At 36.8% G+C, this 25,629-nt stretch overlaps 1 protein-coding gene across 6 annotated transcripts in view; it reads right to left on the bottom strand.

Annotated features, from left to right (window-relative positions):
* ARHGEF3 (Rho guanine nucleotide exchange factor 3) overlaps positions 1 to 25,629 on the bottom strand; it is a 140,358-nt gene that overhangs the window by 11,345 nt on the left and 103,384 nt on the right. For 3 of the 6 annotated variants that reach the window (XR_009959692.1, XM_062585715.1, XM_062585716.1), the window contains 2 exons: positions 7,956 to 8,063; positions 476 to 646 (listed from right to left, as the gene is read on the bottom strand). Coding sequence is in view for 5 of the 6 variants with exons in the window: in XM_062585715.1 (XP_062441699.1) it covers positions 476 to 646; positions 7,956 to 8,063 (279 nt within the window). In the remaining variant the exon portion in view is untranslated. Of the gene's footprint in view, positions 1 to 475; positions 647 to 7,955; positions 8,064 to 24,178; positions 24,452 to 25,629 lie in introns of those variants that run through there. The other 3 variants (XM_062585718.1, XM_062585721.1, XM_062585717.1) reach the window with 3 other exon arrangements.

The following is a 25,629-nucleotide window of genomic DNA, read 5'->3' as shown; positions in this document are numbered from 1 at the left end:
AAAACTTCTTCAGAGACACTCTTCTCCTACTGGGGTAATGGCTGCACTTCTATGTGAGCACATATCACATGTGCTCACAGGACTAGATTCACCTCATGAATCTAGTCCTGAAACAGCATGCTAAAGTATCATTACTAGAGTAACAGAATAGGACTTGAAATATATCAACCGCCATCAGTCACTACAGAAACTGCCATACAAAACCTGTACACACATGTAGCCGATCATGATATGATGCATCTCAGTAAATTTACATTTACTATGGAAAATGATGAGCTTATTTAAAAAAAATCAGTCTAATGTAGTAACTTGAATTATAACGATCAAGAATGAAATCTTGGTTCTACTGGAGGTGGTGGTGTTCTCTTTCATTTCAGAAAGTTTGCCTAACTGTCCTAACGACTACTGGCATTACCCAACCCCACACTTTAAAGATGACTTTCAAAAGTGGAATTTGGGGTAAACAAAATCATACCTCTTGACGCTTGATTTCTTTAGATGTAAGCATGTGATTTACACAAACATCGAAGGTCTCACTCCACAGTTTGCTATCTCTTCGCTTTGTGTTAGCGGGAGGCATATTTCGAGACCACGGTCGCGGACTGAACAGATCTGGGCGACTGTCACTACGGAAACTGATGGAGCGCTAGTAATACATAGAAGATAAAATTTTTATCATCAGAAAAGTTTCGCATGACACATTTTAAAAAAAACTTACACACATACATAATTTAGTTCTTACTGTGATAGTTATGTTTAGTACATACAGCCATGTTTAGTACAGGGAATGTAGGAAAAGTTATTTTAACACATCTTTCTGGAAGGCCATTGCTTTCATTCCTCCAGTGACCCATATCCGTTTCCTGTTCTCAACATAAATAAAACTAAACCATGCATTCATATACCATGCAACAAAAACGAACTATTGGGATAACAGCAGAATGGTAAGATACATCAACATAATTGAGCAAAAAAATCAAGTTTCTATCCCTGTCTGAATGTTTACCGAAAAACTCATGTTTAACACAGCTACTTCATTGGATTCCTAATACTTAACACTTTACAATTTAATACAAATTTTAGAGGTAAAATTAGTAAGAACAATTTTGGCTCATTTAGGGAGAATGATTCAGTTATTACACAGAACTTTCCAAAAGCCAGTGTAGCAAAATTTTACGGATAAACTCCTCTTGTGCATCAACTACAGAGTCCAACTTGCTTATTACAGTATCAAAGGGTTTTTTTATTTATTGTGGAGGGGAGAACAAGGAGGGAGGAGACAGAAGGTGCTCAGAGATGTCTGTACAATAGCTCCTGTCTTGAGGATATCAGATGAAAAGATGCATTACATGAATCACATTAGTAGTCTTGGAAAAAAACGTTTCCTCAGTTGGGCAGAAAAAGGGTTCATAAAGGGAGACTGTCCTTCAAAACCATCTGTCCTCCTAATTTTTAACTATCATGCTACCTGACAGTAGCAATTTTTTTTCTTAGGCTTTTACAATCATGAAAGATTCAAATGATATCACTATTCCAGAAAAACCCATAAGCAGGATTATATTTTTAGTGCCTTAATGCTGTGCCAGACCAAACTGAGTTTCATATATGAAGAAAATCTTTCAGCCAATAAACTCCGGCCTCTTCAAATGGATCTTAAGAGCAAGAAATTATCGCATATAGAAATGTGTGAAACAGATACAGCTGAGAAAAGAACCCCATTACACTATCTTTAAAGAAAAGGCATCTCACTACTCAGTTTAAGGTTTACAACAAGCCATATATTCATTTCACAGCTTTTGTTCTTCCTTCTTTCTTAGCACTTAAAGAAAATGCATTAAACACAATCAGTGCTAGCAGGGAACAAATGACAAAATACAGAAATGATTGCAGCACATTTATTAATATTTCTGTGGCCTCTGAACTTAGATAATGCGTAACAGCACCTCTATATGTGTAGGTGGTTTGGTCTTAAATTTCAACAAAAAGTTCTATTTTAAGTAAAACTATTGAGAATTGTCACTTCTATTTGCCTGTAGACTCCCAGTAAGAGTTTAGGCTAAAGATGGATACTTCATGCTCTCATTATGCTATTTTGAAAAGATTCCTTTTTTGCTTCATCAAAATCAGAGGCTGCTTTTTCAGATCCCAACTACGAAATGCCTCAGGTACTCCAGATTGTTGAAATACTCCGCATTTTTGATCTTATTTAAAACCTGTTTCACATAGTAGTCATCTTTCATTTGCCTTGGGTAAAAGCTTTTAACACATACAAATTCTCTGCATTTCCAAGTTGAAATCCGCATGTATAAAACAAAATCGTTGAAACTCTCTTCCAAAGATAACAATTCATGAATGCAAACAATGCCTGTAAATGCAATGTTTTTAAAATATCAGAAGACATATTACATAAACAAAATCCATCTTTTTTAAACAAAAGACATTTTGAGTCCTCTTTGTGTGTATATATATATGTATGTATATGCATCTTAGGGGTTTGTCAGTTACCAAACATATATATACACCAACCTTTCAAACCTTTGCAAATCAGGTGCTAGTCTTCCCTCAAAAATTTAAGAAGAAACACACATGAAATTACATGCTTAATTTGTTCATGTGATGACAGATGAATCATGGAACCAATTATTTTCACATGCAAATGGACAGAGTTGGGAAAAAGAAGAGGCAGATGTGCTGCATCCACAAATTGCCAACTAGGAGAATGCAGCCAAGCAGAACAGTTGTCACTGCAGGACCCAAGGTGAAGATCTCCTTCCATGCATGCCCACACACATCCTCAAGTACACAGATCCTTTATTGCTGGAAGTGGTTTTTTTTTTTTTTTTTTTTTAAGGGAATATTTCATGTTGAATGAAAGTATTATTTACAATGAAAAGTATCAGACAGACCTATCTCTGAAGTAAATAACTTGATCTTGAAACCTCTTAATAAAAAGTCGCATATCATGTAACAAAATGACATATACCCACATCAGGTTTAATAACAAACTGAAATTACTTGCAGTATGCTCTGAGAAGTAAACTTCCATGCCAACTGATAGCAATAACCTAAGCTCCTCTGTACTGCATCAGAACGCCTCATACTATTCTCTACAGCCCTGTACTGTCTACTACTGCAGAAAAGGGGCACAAAAAGGCCAAGTGATTCAAAAGGAAACCAAACTCACCCAAATCCTGCTTGCTTACTTAGCACCTCTGCTATCTTAGACACTGCAAGCACCCTATATTTAAATCATTTTTCTCATAGAGCAGCCTTTTTATTATTAAAAAATATACATTGCCTAAAATTAATACGGAATGTTGTGTTAAGAATATTTGTAATTGCTATTATTAGAAAAAAAATCTTGAGAAAAAGGACAGAAAAGCTGTGAGGCGTTACTGAATGATGAGAACAAAGTTCACTTCAGGAGTGAGTGTGGTTTGTCTTGCATGTTTCTTTGCTTTGCACAGCAAAGGCAAAGTAGTTACTGACCTTACTTGATATATTGAAAGTTAATTAGGAAAGGATTCACACACTTCAGTGTGGAGCTCAAGCTTATTTTAACATGTTATCTTCTCCTCTTTTGCCTATACATTCTGCAAATTGGCTTGTAAGAAGATACAAACTAATGCATCACCAGCAAACAACTGTTTACTGCTAACATTAATACTTGGTCACTTGAGAGCCAAGGAAGCTTGATTCTTTAACACTGTAATAGACCAGAGTGTCAGAGGCATAAACCTAATGCAAGTCTAATTCAAAAGACAAATAAATAATAAATGCTTTCATAAAATGCTCTGATACTCTAAGCTACATCTTACAACATCACTGTAACCATCTCAATTGTATTGTTTAACCCATTTTCCCTCAAGTAAACAGACCCATTTCAATTTAGCGGACAAGAGCTCTAAATTTACGTTCTGATGGTGATTTTTAAAAAAAGCTTAAACATACTGTGATGGCTCCCTTGATTGGCACCTGCCATATAGAAGAAATCACTAGTGTGACAGAAGTCTATTCAGGAATTGTAGAAATGGCATTTCTATGTTTTCAGTCTCTTAAAAAAAGTTTATTAGTTATGGTCTCATTAAAATGCATGCTTAGGATACCAGTTAAAAAACTATGCCCCTTAACAAATACTAGGATTATTAAAATTTTAAATATAGTTTCAAAAATTAGAGGACTGGAGGAGAATCAGGATACAACCCTTGTTTTTTCCTTTACTGTACTTAACTTTGCTGCATTAACTTCCACAGGCTAATACAGGACTATTACTATGAAGGGTCCATGTGTTACTGATACTAGCTCATGCAATAAACCAACTGTAATTTCAGCTGCAGTAAAGCAAACGGTTTTATGTACTGGAAAAAGGGACCTATACATCAAAATCCCATCATCAAATCCTATACATCAAATCTAACATTCAGAATTGATGTTAGAAAGAGTTTTCTTCTCAAGGGTTCTTAGAATTTTGTGGTGTCCTAAAAAAGATAAAAAATAATTTCAACCCTGTTTAAACTTAAGATACACTGACGGAAACTGAAGTTGTACTGGAAGGCAGCAAGACAAATTTCTGTCTTTGGTGTTAGCTCAAGTTCATCTACTGATCCTATTTTCAGCTTTTAAGCTGAATAGCACACAGCTGTGAGTAGACCAAGTAGAAATCGGATCTTCACAATCATTAGTCTAGGTTGATGCTGACTGAAAATATAGCTATGAAATAAGATGTTTTTCCAGGTAGATAAATAAGTATGCCTGTTTATTATTTGGTATCCTGCAGATGTACACAGATTCACTCTGTCAAAGATAAGGCTTACAGCACTATTTTAGTCAGTTGATCTACAGTGCGCTAAGTGACAGAAACACAGAGCCAAAAAAACCCAGAAGGCTAGAAAGACTTCATGTATTTTGCTACTTGTTATCTTTGCGGAAAATACTGACAATAATGTGCAAAATACTAATAAAATTAAATGATAAGATTCATACATCATCCCCAAATGCCTCTATAAGCAATAAAACATTTCAAAACATCAGCAGTTGTAAGAATTTATCTTAAAAGAAACACTACCTAGATCCCATATACAATGGTATTTCCTCCTCAACCTCCATGCAGAAGGTCCATTAGCATAAAATGGAAATGACACATTTACAGAGCTAAAGGAAATAATGCACAATAAACATTTTCTTGTCTTACACACATTTTCCATAAGCAAGAATTGTATCAGAAGGTTTGTATAAAATCCATAAAGGAAAGCCAGTATTTTCTAATAGTTTATATTGCTGTTGTTGGAGTAGTCTTTTGGGTTGGATGTTCTGTTGTTTGGTTTCCTTTTTCCACGCAAAGGAGAGTTTAGTTTGGATTTTGTGTTGACGATAGCAATTTTCTTCATTTTACAGATACAGAAAATTCAGTAGCAATCCAAGAAGAAACACGGTTTTTGACTGAAATACCTTAGCAACAGAGATATAACATACTGAAAACTCATCCAATGAGAAAAATAACACTTCATTTTCTTTTAATTTGCAAGTAACACAAAACGCAAAAAAAAAAAATCTGTATTTTTCCATAGGGAACCATGACAGTCATGTCAATACATAATAAAGTAAAAAGTAAAAGCAAAGCATTTACATAGAGGGGCAGTAGAGACTGACAACTGTTTTAAATTATTCCAGATGGGGCACCTAAGCACAGTATGTAAGATCATTCTTTTTCCCTGTTCTATTGCTGTTGACAAAAATTAAATAAAAAGCAATTTACAGACAGCCACACAGGCAGTTTTGAGAGATATGGCCTGCATTCATCACTTGGCAGTAGATTCAGACCTAGCACTCAGAGATCATTCAGGTTGATTTAACATCACAGCTCCTTCAAGCACATAGTTATTTAGAGGAGATGGTATGAATAACATATCACTGTTTAATCTGCTGATGGTTGATTGAAATATATTCTTAAAACCAACAGGAACAACTAGAGTGAGATAGAAATGCTCCTAACAGTTGAACTGGCAACAAAATCACCCTCTTAATCTGTTTTTGTCAAAATGTGCCCTGGATCACATTCATGTAGCTCTCACTAACATTTAGGGAAGCTGCTAACGCATGAAAGCATAGTTTTCTGATAGTCTAAATCAAACTTTATTAAATACAATATTGTATTGGACAAGCCAGGGTCAAAGGTATTCACTACAGAACAGCGTAGGTACTTAAATGAGCACAACAGCTGTTTAAGGCTGTGAAAAGGGAAGTGCTGTGCTCAGTAGCAGTTCAGCCAAAAACTAATTCACTTTCCACACTCCTCACAACTGGAACTAATGCAGCCCTTCTTTCGGAGTCGAGCCAATTTTTGCTTACAGGCAGACTGTGGAGGAGATTTATACACCCCAGGGAATACAGACATCTCTGCTCCAGTCACGCTACGATATACCTTCTGGATCAAACACAGTCAGAAGCCAGTTCAGCCAGTTTGTCCTCCCCCAACCCCACAAATGCAGCTTTCATAAGCAGACAGCAGCACATGTAAAACTGCAGGGATAGAACATTAAATAAATCCTGTAATATCTGTTTGCTAGATAAACTACCACTACAGAATATCTTTTCATGTTTTTATATGTAGTTGTATAAGATTCCTAGCTGTAAAGAAGTTTGAAGTTTGGGGTTTTTTTTCTCTCCTTGATTAATGATAACATTACTAATGTGCTGACTGAGCTAATTTTGGTTAAGTAACCTTCCTAATAAATTCAAGATATTTTTGTATTTCCTCCCTTCAAAGTAAATAACCTTGTTACATAATTCTCTTTAGATTTTACACAAGCCTTCTTACTTGCATTGTTTTAAAGAGGAAACACTGCAATGTTTCAAAGCTTTCTAGGCCAGACCCATAGTAGTATTTGAACCCTGTTTTGCACTCATAATCAACAGGAGTTGAGCCCACAAATGTCTTGAAGTCTCCAGGTCTGAACATATGAAATATTTTACAAATTCAAGTTCCGTTAGTCTCCAAGTATATTAAGTATTATGCACTTAACACAGAAATTGAAACTACAAAACAATTTAGCTCCTAAATTGCATTTCAAATTTGCTTCCTCTTTATTATTTTTCTAATCAGCTTTGGAAAATGACTTCTTATAACTGCTCAGTAAACCTTTTGTTCAAGGAAGGTCAAAGTTCACAATATAGAAAGAAATTTAGCAGTCCTATATTACTAATTGTACCACAAATACCAAAGAACCCAAACAAAATTAACAGAACATACCACACAAAATTTCTGTTCTTCATTAGAATTTACACAGCAATTGTCATACTCCTTTAATACAGTAACTTTTTTATATTATTGCTATAATAGTTTTCTTCCTGGTAATTACAGAACATGAATTATCTGGACAGAGAAGTGGTTTTTGAAGTAAAAGTCTTAAGTTAAAACTTAATTGACTCTGTAGTCATAAGTTAACTAACCCGTTCATTGCATTACAGTAGTGTGTGAGGGTGTGTTTATTTAAAATACAACTATAAATTGCATTTTAGCTAGGGAAAAAAAAAAGACATATTAATTTTTAAAAGCCTGCGAATGCCTGACTGAACTCTTTGACAATCACAATACTGAATACATCACTGTTAGTAGAGAATAAGAAATATAAACTATCTCGTGATAATCATGGCAATTACACAGTTTTAACAATAGTACTTCCTTCCATTTGTCAGTACAACTCCCCTCTCCATTATTACTGCACCTTTTGCTGAAAGTGGGCACAGGGAATACTTGTTGTTTGATTTGACATGTGTAAAACATCAATGATACACACTGTGTGTATGCGTGTGTGTGCGCATGTACACACACTCCCATATATGCATGTATGGGCAGACTGATTTGAAAAGAACAACCCTAGAAGAAATTTTGAGTGTGCACATAATCCTCCTGTGGAAAGGCAATTTAAAAACAGCAACACATTCACTGTTATTACCTGAAGTGTCTGGCTGAACCGCTTCAATGGAGTGGCCCGTACAGGAGGAATTAGGCTTGCTAGTGATGTAACTCTAGAAAGAGGCTTGACCCGTTTCGTACTCGGCTCCTGTATTAGGGGGAGGAATACAAAGGGGGGGGGGGGGGAAACGGGTGAGCATAATCAGATCTACATTGCTGCCAGTTTTGCTGATTTTTCTGAGAAAGTGTTACAAAAAGCAAGTTAGTAAGTCTGCTTTAATTAGGGAAGTAAATAGATAGTGGCATTTTTTAATGCTGACAATGACAGATGACTTTTGGTTGGTACACACAGATGCTGGAAATGGTTGAAATATCACGTATTCATGGAGCAGTTGACTTTGGGAGCAGGGGAAGAAAGAAGAGTCTAAAAAGACAAAAACATGTTAGTACACTAACTCAATTTTAAAACAGATTTTCAGCAGTGCTCTGCAGCTAATGCATGTTATGATAATCTTGTCATTGAAAGGAATACTTTTAAAAAATTCAATATGTTTATGTCAGCACATGATTCTATATTCAGTTAGCTATATTTCATTCTAGAAAATACAATTTAGACAAAAACCTCTAACTATTTGTAAGTGTCCTTTGAGTGACCCTATTGAATAGACCTATATATAAAGGCAGATGAATACATTAATGACATGTTCACACACATTTTGTTCTTGCATAAAATAGAAAGCAAAATTGAAATAAACAAAAATTTACCATAAAACATTCAATTAAATGTTTTTCTCTTCATATATAGTTTTAACTGCTATTATGTCCCCTTTTAGTAATATATAACCACTTCAATATAATACAATAATATGTCAATTGTTCTGCAGATAAGAAAAATATAAACAAGTACCATAACACAAGAAGAAAGTATTATAAATACATAAAAATAGAACAGTTACCCTTGGCTTCCTAACCTCCATCTGACATTTAATGGATCCTGAACAGCACATGCAAAAGGCAACTTTTGACAGAAAAAGAGCCAAACCTTCCAAGCGAAGTTAAAAAACCCATCCAACATCATATTTCAAGGACATCCTAAAGCAGTTCATCTTTCTTTCTCAGCCATGCTTATAAAGTTTATGTAGGCTTCCTATGCCTCCAATTTCTTACACATATCTTTAAGAAAATGCATCATGTCTACTATCCTTTCATTCAGAGATCCAAATCCTTCTGTAAATAATGCAGATTCGTCACCTTTTCTGGCACCAAGAAGAAAAAAAATACTCAGCAGCAATGATCATGATCAGTATTACTGGCAAGAAAAATTCTCTCCCACTAGTACAGCAACAGAGGAAAGGTGAAAAGCAGCTACGTATTTAATTTACTTCTCAGCAGGCAGATTTGGAACTCCATAAATGTCTCCTGAAATGAGGGACAAAGTGTAAAAACCCTGTAGCAAAAATAATATATTCTTCCACACAGGAAATCTAGTATTAAGGCATTTTAGCAGCCTAAATCAAGCTGCACCTGTGTCTTCAGTAATTCATATCCCTTCCTTTTCAGCAACCATCTCTTCGACACAGGTTTTGATGGAGTATATTTTTACGTCACTGCAGCACCACTAGCATACTTATCTCATTCCCCCCACCCCCTCCAAAACCTTTGAGCTTCCACCGTAATTCTTCTCTAACTGCTCAGTCATCAGCTGCTGCTTTTTTTTAATGCTTATTCAGAAAGCCAGTCCTGCCACACACCTAATATCCCATGGCTGAGTCTGCTTGTTATCAATCCTACTGCACTGCAGTGAGCAGACATGGAGCACGAGACAGCGAGGCCGTCAATGCTACGCCAGCAGCATGGCTTTTGCTGGCAACTTTTGCTCTACATTAGCAGCAAAGCTTACCTGGGCATGAGTATTACCTCCAACACAACTAAAGCAAAATCTTGTATTCAAGGATATACGAACCTTCCAAAGAACAGAGAGAAGGGGGTTATAAGAAAGAATTTCCTTCTTTACTGCTGTATCCCTTCTGTTATCTCATAACTTTGCTGCTATGTGTATGGTCTCCGGTTAAAAGATAAAACTGATTTCAAGAAGTACAACCTTATCTATACTACTACATAGCTATACCTGTTTGAAAGTTAAAAGTTAAAAAGTCCTCGATGTAAAGGACCTTTTACATAGATAGTGTGATCTATTCAGTTTTGTACATGCAGTCTTTCCGCCTAATACTTAACAAAACCATAAGCCCAGAAGCATGTGAAATCTACTGACAACAAATGAAATTACAGAAGAAATATATCCATATTTCACTGCATCTCTGCAGCTTTTCATTCAAGTGCACTGCAAAAAACTTGAATGAGTCTTCCTGAGTAGTGTTTGAACCTAAGCATGAATGACACAAGGTGTGAAATGAGCCTATCCTCATCTGAATACTTCCACATACTCTGTATGTGCCTGCAGCTGAAGTTTATTAATGACTGCATGAAGCCTGCAATCTAAGCACTCAGACCAGGGCCTAATTTGCTCTGCTGTATGGGGCATATAAACCCCATACATCAAATAACCCTGGAGAAAACTAGTGCAAGTCAGAAGGAGGGAAGTCACCTTTCTTCCCTTGGAGAGCAAGAAGGAAGGAAAGAGAAGTACGATTTCGCCTTTTTCATCTTAGACAGTCCAATGAGTCTCGAAACCTTTGCTTTCTCCTAGCCAGGCTCTTCAGTAGTTGAAAGAAAATAGCTAATACATTGTGTGAAGGTCTGTTTGCAAAGGTCCTTTCCCTTCTATCACAACTTCCCATTCTGTTTTCTTCATCTAGTGTATCATATTCAGAATTTACCCGGAACAATCTGATCAGCATTCAAACTAGTACATTAGTTTCAAATGTTCAAATTAAGAATTCAATCTCATTAAAAGAAATCAGCATTATTACTGAAAGCTTTCCAATACTATTTAAGCTACCTCGCTGTAAGTGGAAATACATCTATCCTCAGCTTTTCAGGTGTCATCTCCTTTGGAGAAGTCTAACAGTGAGAGCAGTCAACACTGCATAGCCTTTTCGTAGTGGAATAACAAAGTTTGTACAGGTCAGGCTTTGACTCACAATGAAAATATAACACTATCACAGCAATTCTAAAACTGTAAGCTAGAGATACTGAAACTTGGATGCTTTCTGTAGGACTGTTACAGTATTCCCATTGCATGTTCCACATCCATTCTGCCTCTGCTTCTCCAGTTAGCCCCATTACCTCTCCAATCCAGTGACGCACAAGAAGTTGAACAGGCTACTGAGGCCAATGATTTGAACAGAAAACATTCCACAGTCAAACGCACAGATAAAGAGTGAGTTTTAAACAGACGGTTGCTTTCTAACCAAGGGCTCCGTTCTTGGAAAGACAAACATGTATGAACAATTCTGCTTTACCCAGGCATACTGAGCAGAATCTGGACTTGCACATCAGTCCAGTAAGATCAAGGGAATGCATTCCAGAGGCTACTTCCCAAATCTTTGAAAACAAAACCAAGAAAACCCTGCTTGTGGTTAGGATTTCTTAATACATGTGTTCCTTATTTTACAGCTATATTGTCTCTGAATATCTCTAATCTTCTAGTTAACTGGAGGTCCCACAACCATAAAATCTTTTAGCGTATGAATCTAAGCACATGGAAGCTCAGACAAACTGTGTGATTCCAGCATCTGTCCAGCACAAAGAGGCTCCAGCAGGGACATTTCTCTAGGAAGAATGAACATTAGGCTCAAGATCTGCACCTCTGAGCGTGCCCAAAAGACTTTGGGATAGCCACAGTAATTGATCCTTCCTCCTTCCTTCCCACCTCTCCCTGCCAATTCAGGGAACTTAGACACAGATGGCATTTAGGGATTCAGTGACTGGATCCACTTGCAACAAACTATTACCTATCCAGACTGGGAACTGGTCCAAGTTAAGACAGAGAAAATCCAGGAATTAGAACAGTTTCCCTGACCTTTTACATTTATTTTTGGTATTAAAAAAAAAAAAAAAGACATTTCAGAGTTTTGAAATAAAACTAAATGTTTTTCAGAGCCACGAAGGCTTCCTGAAATATTAAGGGAATCAGGTCAAAAAACAAAAGATACAGACTACAGTTTGGCAAAGTTTCCAAAATGTGGAGCTGGTATATGTGAACAAGTGATGTTAATCTAAGAGTGCTTTAAATTTGATATAAGGCTAAATAAAGCTGAGGGAAACATGAGTGCAGAAACTTCAAAGGCTAAACAGTCAAGCAAAGTCAAATTAATACCTGACTAGGCTAGAACAAAGAGCAGATGGCTTTTAGAGGGAGTTGCATATTTGAACTCAAGATGACTTCAGGAAGATTTGCATATTTGAATTTAGTGAACAGAAAATAAAAGCTGGAAAAGATTGTGTATATATACATCTTCAAAAAGAACTATTGAAAAAATGGAAAAAAATACGCAAATCCAAAATCTGGAGGGTTCTGGAAAATATACAGTGGACATTTCAAACAGCTGCTATGTCCTTCTGAGAGAGTATATTTATATCACATACTTTTCTGGGAAATTCATAGGAAGGAAGATTAGAGTAACCACAATGGCATAATCAGTCAAAATTGCAGAACTGAGAAGGGAAACTATTAGCTAAGAAGCTAGTTTAAAGATGTCATGCTATAACATTCTTCTAATTTGTCACAGAGAACACAGTGCTCTACAATTCATTCTTTACTATAATTTATTCTGTAGATCCTATATATGCTTGCATTTGTATTTCCAGTATATGCTATGTATTAAACTAACCTTAATTGCTTAAACTGCTGAATAAGAAGGGAAAACTCTAGCTTTTAACATATAACCTTAAAATTCCCAGAACAGTAGTCTGCTGTTGGACAGCTGGGAAATGTAAATAGCAAACGGTTTCAGCTAGAGTTCTACCAGGATGCCATAGAATAACTTCTGCCAACTCCTTCTTTAGTAAACTGCAAGTCATTTCTTTCCTCTGTGCAACTGAACCTAAGTGCTGTTTTTCAGGAACTGTGATAAGGTCATTTCAAAACAATGGCATCTTGACAAAAAAAAAAAATCAATTTGGTATCACTTTTTTTCCCCATCTCTAACACATATGGACTACTGTTTAAAAGCTTCAATCTTAGCATACAACACCCGTTCCTGGGGCAAGCCAAGCATTTAACATGCACTAAGGCATGTTAAAACAGAAGATTCTTTGAAAGATTAGGCACTTACATCAGCTGCAAATTATTGACAGCTAAGTTGATGTTATTGTTTTTCCTTCATCAGTGAAGCCAACACCTAATAACTGGATATAGTATATCCCATAACATACTACATACATTTAAAAAAAAAAAAGCTAGAAGAAATCTAGGGGGAGAGGCTAAGACTTCTCATGCTCTTCATCCACAAAGAAAAGTGCAAAATGACACTTTCACTAGGATATGTAAAGAACAGAATTTCCCCAAAGCTCAAAGTGCCTTCCTGTCAGAGCAAGTTAAATCCATTTAATAATATTGATTAGTTTTCTATACAGGGTCATTCCACAAGACCACCCACATCTTAATTATCACAGTTTGATGGATAAATCACTCTAGCAAAAGATTGATTATACTTTTCCAACAAACAAAAGGAAAGGGAACAAAAAGAACTAGGCCAGATTTCCTTCATATTGTCTGCAAAGAACCAATGACCTGGATAACACATACTGAAGAACACAGCAGCAGCCTAGGTGCCATATAATAGGTCTTCATTTGCTTTAGTACCTCATTTCAAAGTTCTTTCATTCTATGCTTTTGACCAGCTGAGCCACTGATTTCCTCCCAGTGAACAGCAAAAGCAAGTATACATCCACTACCAGGATAATTGTTTTTCCACCTGACTATCCCATCGCTATCAATAGTTGCAACAACAGACAACATGTCGGAGAACTGGTGCTGAATTTGAAAAACAAGGAAAAATATTTCCCTGGGGAGTCATTATGCTTTTGTCTTTAGCTTGCGGGCAGCACTCCTGTGACCATATTGTGTTCGTTCTTCTGATTATGTTTAAAAACAAGTAGGCTTACAGCGATTTTAAACCAATTCAGAAAATAAGCAGTACCTGGAAACGTCTACAGGAACTCAGCATGTTAGAATATCAAAAGTCATCCCAACTACCTTCAAAAGCAAATGAAAAATTCCCTCAATTCACATACATAATAGCTGACATTGGCAGCTTGCTAAAACCCTCTTTAACTAGACTTCACAGAACCAATACGTTTTGAAACAATTGTTTACAGTAATAATTCTGAGTTTCCAGTTAACACTTTTTTATTAAATCAAAAATATGTTTTAATACACTATTTGTGAACAAGTTGTAAAACAAGTATCCACAGTATTAATTCTACTCTATAGGAACATTCATTAGTGCAAAATGTTTTAATTGAAACAAGACTCCGAAGAGTTACCAGGGTAAAAAAATTGAAGATCTTGTAAACTGAAATCGTACAGTAATCTTTGTTTCAAACATAACCCACAAGCAATGCCAGAACACTAAAACAGAACCACTCTGTTTCAGACTTCACACTACTGGCTAAACTTCCATTCTCCTATACTTTAAAAGTTACTGAGTTTTAGTCAACTTTATATGGGTAAGTCAACATTTGTCATGGCAGAAATCCCAACATTATTATTTTTATTAGACTGCTACTAGTTAAGTTGGCCTAGGATTAAAGAGTTCTAATAAATGCCCCCAAAACTTGGAGTTTAATAATAATAATAATAAAGTATTCAAGCTCTGTTCCACAGGATGTTATCAATACTTAACCTCCAGTAGGATAAAAAAAACAAAAACACAAACAAGAAAAAGGTTAAAATAAAAAAAAAAAGCTCATGTTACACCAGAGTCTCTTAATACAGCAGACACTTAACCTAAAAATAAATTAAGCAACGCATCTTGAGCTTTTTGCATCTTCAAAAAGAGAGAAATCTAGAACTAATTCTTCCTTGTGGAAAGAATTACACTCCATAAGAAGCAGAAGCTGGTCAGCTAACTACAAGATTATAAGAAAGATCCAGCCAGGATAACAAGTGAACTGGGAAAATAATTCTGTAACAAAAGCACTGCTTGGCTGCTCTTACAGCACTGGAACAACCCTGGAGCCAGCACAACATTCTCAGGGTTTACTCATGCTAATAGAGACCGTATATTTTAATACTTGAAAAGGCAGAAAATCTGCCTTTGCTTCATATATTTTAGAAATAAACTGATTGGGAAATTTAAGAATATTCACTGTTCAAGAACCATGGGTCTGGGTCAAGAAAAACAAAGTAGATGATTCTGAATTCAAAGTTGTCTAGTACAACAGAACTAAAATCATCCACAAAAATCCATCCTAAATCCTGGGAGAGACATCCCATTACCAGCAAAACAAGAAGTTACTACATAACTGAAATAAACTGATACATAAATGCAACTTAATCAACCAATGACCAACGGTAATTAGTGATAAAACTTCTGAACTTTGTGAAAACCACAGATTCTACCAGTTCAGCTCTCAGGTAGAAGGAAGAGGTCTGTTATCCCTCCTGCTTCAGTCTCTGCAAAAACAGCCAGCAAATAAAGCATATCCCCCAAAATTTTGCTTTAATTGTGGAATTATAAGGTGGTGGATCCAAAATGATAGCTGAATACAATGAAAAGCCATATAGAGAAGTGGTGAAGTATCTTCAGGTGAAGAAAACAAGCTAAAGTTTGCATCATATCTTTGCATTACATGTTTCATCAAAGACTGGCTGCTTCCCACGAAGAGGCCACCATCATTAGCCCCCACCTTGAAGAACTTGGATTTGGTTTGCCACACGCGAGACGGAACCACCAAAGCATCAGCAGCAAAAGCACATGTTGCCTCCAGCCATCTCAGCTGAAAACCATTTGTCTGCAACATCCAAAAATCAGTAACTCTACTAGTAGTTAGGAAATGAACACAAATTAACAGAAAAACTTACAGAGTAAGATGAATTAACATGAGCAACAGAAACTCTGAGAAACCCAGACAACTAACGTAGAGCTAATTAAATTCCAAATTTCCTCTGGTTAAAAGCTGCTTGTACAGACTACCTATGAAAGACCTCTTCCATTCTGGAACAAACTGCACATCAAGCTGGCAGGCAAGGAAACAAGTAGACATCATACAGTGAGTTACTGAACAGCAAAATAAAAGCAAGCTGTTTGTTTCAAATTGCTGTTAGGCAGAACAGACAGCAGCTCCAAGTGTGGTAGTTTGCCACGTTTCCGTGTTTAGCTCACTGCAATTACATGGCACATGAGAATACAGTTACCTGGAACATACCAAACTGCAAGTCGCTAACATTTCATTAAAAAAGAACAATGTATACTTTCACAAAGATTAAAGAACATTCATGTCTTGCAATTTAACACAAAATCTTTTGGCCTCTCTCCCTCTGGCCCCATGCCCATTGCCCCTTAGTGATGTGCCCTGGCCTGAAGGCCTTTGGGTCAGCCTTCTCGTACTCCCCATTGCTGCCACTTGCTTGCTGGGTCAAACATGGTCCCAAGCACGAGGCATCCCAGACATTCCAATGCATGTTAGTAAGTCAGGATATTAGAAGGCGACAAGGACAGGAACTGGAGCTGTTCATAGTCTAGGTCTAGCATTTATGAAGCGTAACAGATATAAGGAGATACTGAATGAACTGCAACTCACCAAAAACGCACTGAAAATAGGAAGGAATTCTGTGCTACTGCTGCAGTTAATGGAGCCTACAGCCAACCCTCTCATAATTCCCTAAGCATAACTTTACTATCCTCCCAACACTACTCCTTAGGCAATTTGCTCACTTTGTACTTTAAAATATACAATTGTCCCAATAACTGTCCCATAATTTCAGTTAGACTGTTCAGTTAGATACGTTCAACGCAAAACAGTTACATTTCAAACTAAGCTCGAGGCTTACAACAAGGCAATCCTCTGCTCCACTTCTCCGTCTGCAACTTGCTACCCCAGTGATCCTGAACAATCTCTTTCATCTTCCTTTCCAGCTCTTGCCCCTTCGAGCAGAGACAGCAACACTCTCCTACTCTGCAGGATAGCTGGGCAGAGGAAGCAGTTTATGCTTGTGCAATGACGTAAGAACTAAGCTTGCTATTATGAGTTCTAAACAGAATTATTTTACTCATTCAAAAAGTAAAATCACAAAAAGTTTTTTTTGTTTTGTTTTGTTTTTTTTTTTTGTTTTGTTTTTTTTTTTTTAGAAACAATGTGAGGCTGCTATGAACACAGCTGCAAAGAAAAATGGTAACAAAGAGTCCACCCACAGGTGACAAAGTATGTTCACGATATAGTGAGAAAATTGCTTTCTCCCAAGGTAAATAAAAAATCTGCAAAGACGCATTTGTTTTATGATATTGATATTCCTGCTTTTTCACGGGCCTCTGAGCAACTTAAGGGTACTGCTCTACTGTTAAAAGCTTTCAACACTTCTAATAACAAAAAGCTTTATAAACTCCTTATATCACAAAGTTTAGTTGACTTAGGTGCTAACGCAAAATGTATAAAAGGCAAGAAAATTCTTCATTAGAATTGCTCTTTAAGATGTTCCTCAAAATTAACTTCAGTGAGGTATACAGCAGACCTTAAACATTAAAGCAAGGTGGGTAGGCATCACATTAGATCCTGTACACGGGAGCAGGAGAAACATTCTTATTCTGAAGAATTCATGACCTTGTTCCTGTGCCATTAAATATGTTTTATTACTTGTTTAGGTTTTGGGGGGAGTGAGAATGTAAACCTTACAGAGTATGGGGAGAAAAGCATGTTTGGAATGGCTAAAGATTGTTAATAGTTGTCTGAGAAACAGGTATCTCATTTTACCACAGAATCTCAATCCTCATCTCCTCTTTCTTTACACAAAATTGTAAAGGTGGAAAATTTGGATGTTTAAGAAGGAAGATCTTTCTCTAGCATGGGTATTTAGCAGCATTTCGATAGCTAAGCAAAGCTGTCTCCTCTCCTTGATTGGGTTATAAAAAAACACTTATGTTTAAATGAGAAAACCAATCCCAATCCTAAACGTCTTTTCTCTGCAAACGTACAAGCTTTAAGGGATATCAGATTTATTGGAAGTTAAAGATGACATTTTTGAGGGAGCTCCTTGTCAAAATACTGACATACTGAGAATACATCTTGAACTTCTGCATCTATCTGTACCTTTTCTGTCCTTAACCAGAAGCACCCTTTACTTCACTGTTGCTCAAGATGCTCAAAAGTTTTCGTAGTCCTATTGCGGGCATTAAGTTTCAACTTAACCATGCTGATCTTCCCATACATAAATGATACAATTTCAAAAAAAACTCAGTGTTTTACTTTTTTTCAAATGTACTGAAATATATTAATTGCATACTTGTGCATATACGTAGCATTTGTTAAACAGAGTAAATGCAAATTAGATTAAAAATTATCTATATTATAAAAAATAAAAATAAACAATATTATAGATGTATTTTTTTTTAAAGTACTACTTTAAGACAGAGGACTACTTCAGTATTTGGATACCCTAAGTCCTACAGTGGTCCTGGGACCAACCATCTTGCCTTTTTTTTTTTTTTTTTTTTTAAAGAAAAAACCTTTGCTAAGTGAAAGGTTTTGTTGTTTTCACTGAGGCAAATACCATGTTACTGTTAAGATGTAAAAGGAAACGCAACACACCAAACACTAATGGTCAGTAAAGAACACCACTGACTTCTCTTGAATTAACATTTAATCACTTTATGGTTTTCTATTCCTTTTTAGCCACATTCAGGCAATTGATTTTCATACCCATGTAATAGTACATACCCATTAAAACAGCAACAACAAAAAAGCACCATTTACTTACTGGAAGTCACCCTTAGTAAAAACTATGTCTGATCTCATGGGGTTCTTGATCAAAATTACTCCAAACAAGTCATTATTCTGTTCAGTGGATGAAGTCCGTTTGTTATCAATTAGACTGAATCCTTGGGTGAGAAAGTAGGTGAGTAAAATGAGTAAAAGCTACTGCTAAAGCATATATGGATATTTAAACTATTGAAAAAGTGGTAATCAGTGCAGTCTGACAGTCTACAGGAAATGAATGTGTGTCAACTGATCAGCAGTTCCGTGAAGGACCAACAGCTAGATTTATAGAAGAAAACTGTTGCAGAATTCAGCACTAGACAGAGTCTCGCACATATGTAAAACAAAAGGCTTCCTTTTGTCTTGAGCTTTTTAGCTCAAGCAACAAGTCTGCCAAAGACAGACAATCAAAGCTTATTTTCAACTCTTCTGTAAGGAAGAGCAGTATTCTTCCCACTAACTCAGAAAATATATATATATATATAGATATATATATACACACACACACACACACACATACATATATATATTTTGCGCACCACTGCCTTCACAAGTTTCGTCTTTTAACTTCTTTTGTTTCAGGGAGACATGGGCATAAATGTATCATTCAGTATTACAGATACTGCTAAATATCTCACACTTCTAACTAGATTTTAGTACAGTCAAGGGCAGATTAAATGTTCTTTCAGAACAAACAAAAGAAAAAAATAGTTCAATCTGGATTCTAGTTACACCATTTGTTCAGATCCAACACCTTTTAAGATGTGTAAAGCAGTTGTGAAAATCTTCCTTTTATATCAGTTGTCATGCCTATACTTGGTTGGCACAGATTTTTCACTTGTTTTCTCAGGGTGCCCCAAATTACCAACACAGTATTCTCTTAAAACATAGTTATACCAAAGTATACCTACCAGAGGTCTACTTTTGTTTCTGAAGGCTTTAGAATTTTATCCAGTAGAGGAATGATACCAGCATCCATAAAGGCATCTCACGACGACTGTGGAATGATGGAAGATTTACAAAATATCTGGATATATTACTTCACTCTGCAGATCATAGACCGCTCTGTAAAACTGGTACAAGTTTCTAAATCTCCACCTCAAATCACTTCCTGAACGTTATATAACTTGTTTTTATATAAACCAGCAAGCTCAAACCTTGTTATAATGAATTTTATTTAAGAATAAAAGGAAATCAGATAAGATTGCTCATACTGAACAACTAAGCTTTCCAGGCAACAAAGGCCCTATGATTAGAAAACTGCATGTGCGCCTCATTTACAGAACATCAGTTGTATCACCATTATGCCATTCTTTTTATCCCAGCAGACTGTGTTCCTACAGGAAAATGTCAGACCTTAACGAATTACCATACTGTTGTATCGGAGGGTTTCATAATGGGCCTACTGTTGGACCAACATCTGCTCTTAGGCTCACTCATTCTCAAGCACAATATCAGATTTCACATCTTACAAAGAACATAGATCAATTTCTTTTAACTTCACAGATACTAATTAGGTTATTTTCGTATTGACCATATGACAGGCAGAATCTCTCTTTAACTGTCTCTCTCTAGCAACATTTAGTTAAAACTGAGGAAGCTCTGCTCTATCCTCCCTTTGCCTCTGTACCTCAGTTCCTTCTGACTATACACTTAGTTTACAAACTTTATACAGGAAACTGGTTCAGTATTGCCTTTGAACATCGTGCTTACCATATAATGATCTTATATGACCATTTAAAAAACACTGTGTATTGAGTAGCCAGTGGTACTGGGTATCCCAACAAATTCTGCCCAGATCCATGAAACCTGTTAAATTTTATCTCATTAACAGTAAGACATTGCTAAGTTCTCTGTTTTGTTGAGCAGAACAGCTAAGATTCAACTTTTGCCAAACTCCTATATTTATTTGTTAGGACAAGTTTATTATTATTATTATTATTATTATTTTTTAATTTAAGAGCATTCATTCTTGGTTTTGATCCCTTCTGCAGATCTTCGACCAGGGATTGTCAGGATTTGTATTCAGCATCTAGCACTGGTTGTATGATGCCAAAAAATACACCTCAGCACAAAGGCAAATACTAGAACAGTCACACCAGTAAGGCCCATAGCATCTTCCCCAGTGTTACTTTATTGATATTAAATAGTAAGAAATGACTTAAAAGAAGATACATTAAAAGCACTGAAAACAAACTTTCTTCTCAATCTCCCTTTACCTGTTTGCCTTACACCTTGAAATACAGGGGCTGACATTCTTTGTGAAAGTCCCACATTTGGCCCTTTAGTCCGCAGTCTGTGCTGGCGTTTGCTCTTTATCATGCTCTGCCCATTCACTGGTTGTTTCTTTACTTCTCCTTTCTTTCACAAGAGGTGAGGAAGGAGCTTGCTTTAATCAGCGAAACAGCAAACGGTGCATCAGGAGAAAGGTATGCCTCTCTCTATATTTCAAAGCAAGCTAATTTCAGTTCTGCTGTCTATTTTTACATTGAGAAAAAGAGCTGTGAAGAGCCCAACATCTCTCTACTGTCAGCACCTAGAACTGTACTGTAGTACTTTATGTGGGGCATGCAATGATGAAAGGCCTCTCTATGAAATTTCTGCATTAGCTCACTTCTCAGGTGTTGTATTTTGTTGCCCTTAAACTGAATTTAGAAATAACTGTAATAGTTGTACTTTGACCACTGGCACAACAGTCTTTTCTTAGATTCTATATTTTTACTATTTACATGCATCTTGGATGTTTCATTAGTCATTATTTTGTGATTGTGCCACTTTCACAAAGCTTGCACCAAAGAAACTGAAGTGCTGCTCACACAACAGACTAAGTCAGGAAGCCTCTGTACTATTACCTCTTTCACGTCACTGACTTGTTCCTCCAAAACATCAGTGGTTTTCAATTTGTGGTCTGCAGTCTAAGGAAAAGAATAACTGAGAACAAATCTACTGTCAGTTAAGGTTCAGTCTGCTGCCCAGAGATCTCCATCTGGAAATCTGGGAAAACTTTAACAGTGTGCACACACACATACAAAGTTGAAAAATAACAGCCTAGCTATTTAGCCTTTCTTAATTTCATATTGCATACCTGTAAAGTGCTGATAAAGTGTTAATAACCGTTCTGAAGTTGGGTATACTCACATTTGAAATCTCTATTTCAGTAGACAACTTGCTATTGCATGTGAAGTGCTATCCTAATATGCATTTCTTGCCAGTCTCAGTTAAAATCAATAGGGTTAAGATAGGCACATGCTCAAGATTTTTGCTAAATTTCATCCGATGTTAGAACCACTGTACCTGATCTTCCAGACTGCATTTTGCATTTGTTCACAAGAAATACTAGAAGATTGTCATTTAATATGGTCAGAGGAAATATTTAATAATCACAAATTCTGATTTATAAAAATGAAAAAAATCACCGTAACAGAAAATCTGTTCTGTTTCATACACGACAAAGAAAATGTAGAAATTAGGTAATTTAATCAACCAATTTCACACATTGATAAGCCAAAAATCAGTAACACAAACCTAGCAAGCTAGCTTTCTGGTGTAGTAACACAAGATTGTGGTAGAAGGCGCCCAATAGCTTTCTTTAGACTTGTAAATACTATGGAGTGGAAAACATTATTTTTCCCCCATACTGACAGACTTCAGAGAAACAAGCTGCATGCACCTATCTTTAGGATGCCTTTCTCAAAGACTGTTTTGTTTGTTTCTTACTTCTGCTTCTTTAGTCAAATTTCTGGAGTGGCAGATGATCCTCCCATATCCTACTAAGATAAGCAGGAGATTGCTTGAAAGTTTGTTTTCCAGAATGTTGGAAGTCTATTGTACTCCCAGTAAACAGCACTTTTCCAGCTTGAAAGCATAGGGTGAATTCTCTCATTTGTATAAAATACAACATGAAAGAATATAAATCCAAAACAACCGTCCTAAATAAAACATTTGCACTTTATAATTGATTGATCACAACTGTTATGCAACACTTCCTCATACTCTAGGCTTTCACTGAGTTTTGATTTTCTTTGACATTTGACTACAATTAAGCTGTTCTTCTCGACTGTAAGAGGACAACACTCCAGCTTTTCAGATTTGACAATTTATTCATTCAAACACACACACACACACACACACACACACACAGGAGAGAAACAACCCTTCACAGGCACTTACCAGGCTAAAAATATAGTTCTTTAAATATTGCATTTAGTAAAATAAATATCCTTAAATGAACCATTTGATGTTTAACAACTTGCATTTTGCATATATATATATATATATATACACACACACATATATGCACAAGAGATTTTAATTTTAAACATGCAGCTGAAAAATTCAGTCTGGTAACTGCAATTATTAAATCATTGTATGTAGAGGTACATCAAAAAACAGAAGCACAAATTATGTTCTTTGTCTATAGATCATGATTAAACAAGGACACTTGGCTTGGGTTTCTTTCACTTTGGATCCATTCAGCTGCTGGAGGTAATTAATCTTTGATGCAGTTGTACTAAACTCACACAATTCAGTAAGCTATCTTCAAGTTACTCAACACACAACACCAATGCAAAAGCTGTATGCCTGTGTATATATATATATGAATGTGTGTACATGTATATACACACCCACACATATATATATGTATACATATGCAACAAGAACTTCCAGAGAGAACTCCTACCCCTCCTACCCAGTGCAGCTGGATCAAATACTTGAGGTCACTGTTTTCATTCCAGAAAAGCAGCACACAAAGCAGACTAAACGTTAGGCTAAAGTATCACATATTTATTTCATGAACATAGCTCTTGAAAGGTTCAACCATCTAAGTGAATAAAGTTGGCTGCTGATGAATAAATTTTTAATTAAATAAATTTTTAATTAAAGGATTTCATGCATTTTAAGAAACTGTAGTTAACACCCTTCTGATATGGTGGAGTTCTGAGGTAACTGTGTTACCAGATTAATTTCTTAATTTATTTCTGGTGGAGAAAAGTCACAGACATAATGCTTTAAACACCTTTTTTGCAGATTTCCTCTCACTGTCACCAAAGCACATAACCACCAAATTTAACAATTTGTAAGTAAAGGTTAGCACCAGAATAAGTTACCTATAAACTTAAAATTACGTATCTGAAAAGGACTGTTCTCAATCAGCCTCTGAAAAAGGTATTAGTTCTTTAAAATGACAGCTGATAAAATCTACACTCTGTATTCCTTGCTTTATTCCAAACAAAAATCCAACAACTAAAGATGGCAGTAAAAGATGCCTAAACCAAACCAGGTATCTATACTTAGAAACTTAAAGCATATTAGTTTTCCCTGAAACAATGCAGACCAGACTACAAAGAAAAATTAAGCTGCAACCATATCGTGTAGATTAAGTACCTCCGTCTCTTTAGCTGGGCCGGCCACTGCCTGTACATCCAAGGCACAATTTGTCCTCTTGACCGTCAGGTAGAAAGGGTAATCCTTGGCCACCATGGTGGCTCCGGGAGGAGCAGGTTCGGATGTCACAGCTGAGTCTATTCGAGTACAAAATCGGAAGACAAAGCTGAGCCTCCGCGCCCCGGCACTCAGCAGCTCTGTGAGCGAAGTGTCTCACATCGGCTTTCAGATAGCATGACCTGAAAGAGCTTCCGTGCTCGAATAAGGGAGGAAAAAGCTGCTGCTGGTGGGAGGCCAGTGTAACGTGATGCTGCCCGCTACCGAAGTGGTAATCCTCCCACGGGCGGCGGACGGGGCGGGGAAGGGGCTGGAAGCACCGCGCAGTCACTGGGAAGGAGCAAATTACCGTAAACTCACGCAGCAACCAACAGAGAACACACACACACACACTCACACACACACACTCGCACGCTAGCAGAAAAGACATCTTTTCCTCCCTCCTCTGTAGCCTCACTCCCTTATTGATCACAAAGCCTCATCAGCATGTATTACAAATATACAGTTGAATCTAGCATTCCTGTTTGCTCCTCATGGGTAACTGCAATTCAGTTACAATCTTTTGCTGGTCTTTCCAGGCAGCTGAATAGCTGACAAATGCAGAACTTCATGGCAAGTAACAGGAATACAGTCCCAAGTGGCACAGTAATCGTGTCCCCAGTAAAGGTTGCATTCCTATGCAAGTCTGTGGCATTTTCAGCCTGTCTGCAACGCTCTCGCCTAGCAGCAGAGGACCGCTGCATCAGGTTGTGCAGCCACAACACAGAGCAGTTTTCTCCACCCCCCCCACCTCTCTCTCTCTTTTTTTTTTTTTTTTTTTTTTTTTGCAGCCTTTTCCTGTCTGGCAAGCAGCAATTTGTTTCTTGTGCTTGTGAAGTGACACTCCGTTTCTGTTGTTCAGGCAAAGAACTCCCTTGCCTGCACCCTTCATTGTAGCAAGCTGAGAAAGTGGAAAAAAATACCTTCGCCTACCACAGTGCATAGTGCATTTCAGTGGCTGTACAGCCAAACACACTCCGGCTGATGTTTACCTTAGGGCAAAGGCAGTGAAAATTTCCTGAAGAGAGGGAAGACTTGTTAGGGGCCTTGTCTGCAATATGGGATCTATGGGACAAAAATGGTATAGGGGAGACAAGGAAACGGGAACTGGGACTAGAAAGCTGGACAGGAGGAGGAGGAAAGGAGAGCATTTCTAAACATTTGCAGCCAAAGAGAAGCAGCACAACTAAGAATAACTTTTACACAGTTTGATCGAGTTAACTGTTTTTAAAGGCAGACTGTATAATGGATGTTCCCTTACAAGCACTTATTTTCCTAAAGGTTGTTAATCAGATAATAATGCCTTTAGAATGAGCTTATTCCACTTGCAGGCTCTGTTCGCATTTGGAGGCTTT

The sequence above is a fragment of the Rhea pennata genome, chromosome 12, assembly GCF_028389875.1.
Source record: "Rhea pennata isolate bPtePen1 chromosome 12, bPtePen1.pri, whole genome shotgun sequence".
NCBI lineage: Eukaryota > Metazoa > Chordata > Aves > Rheiformes > Rheidae > Rhea > Rhea pennata.
The sequence above is the reverse complement of the archived record's forward strand: the minus strand, read 5'-3'. Positions and strand labels throughout refer to the sequence as shown.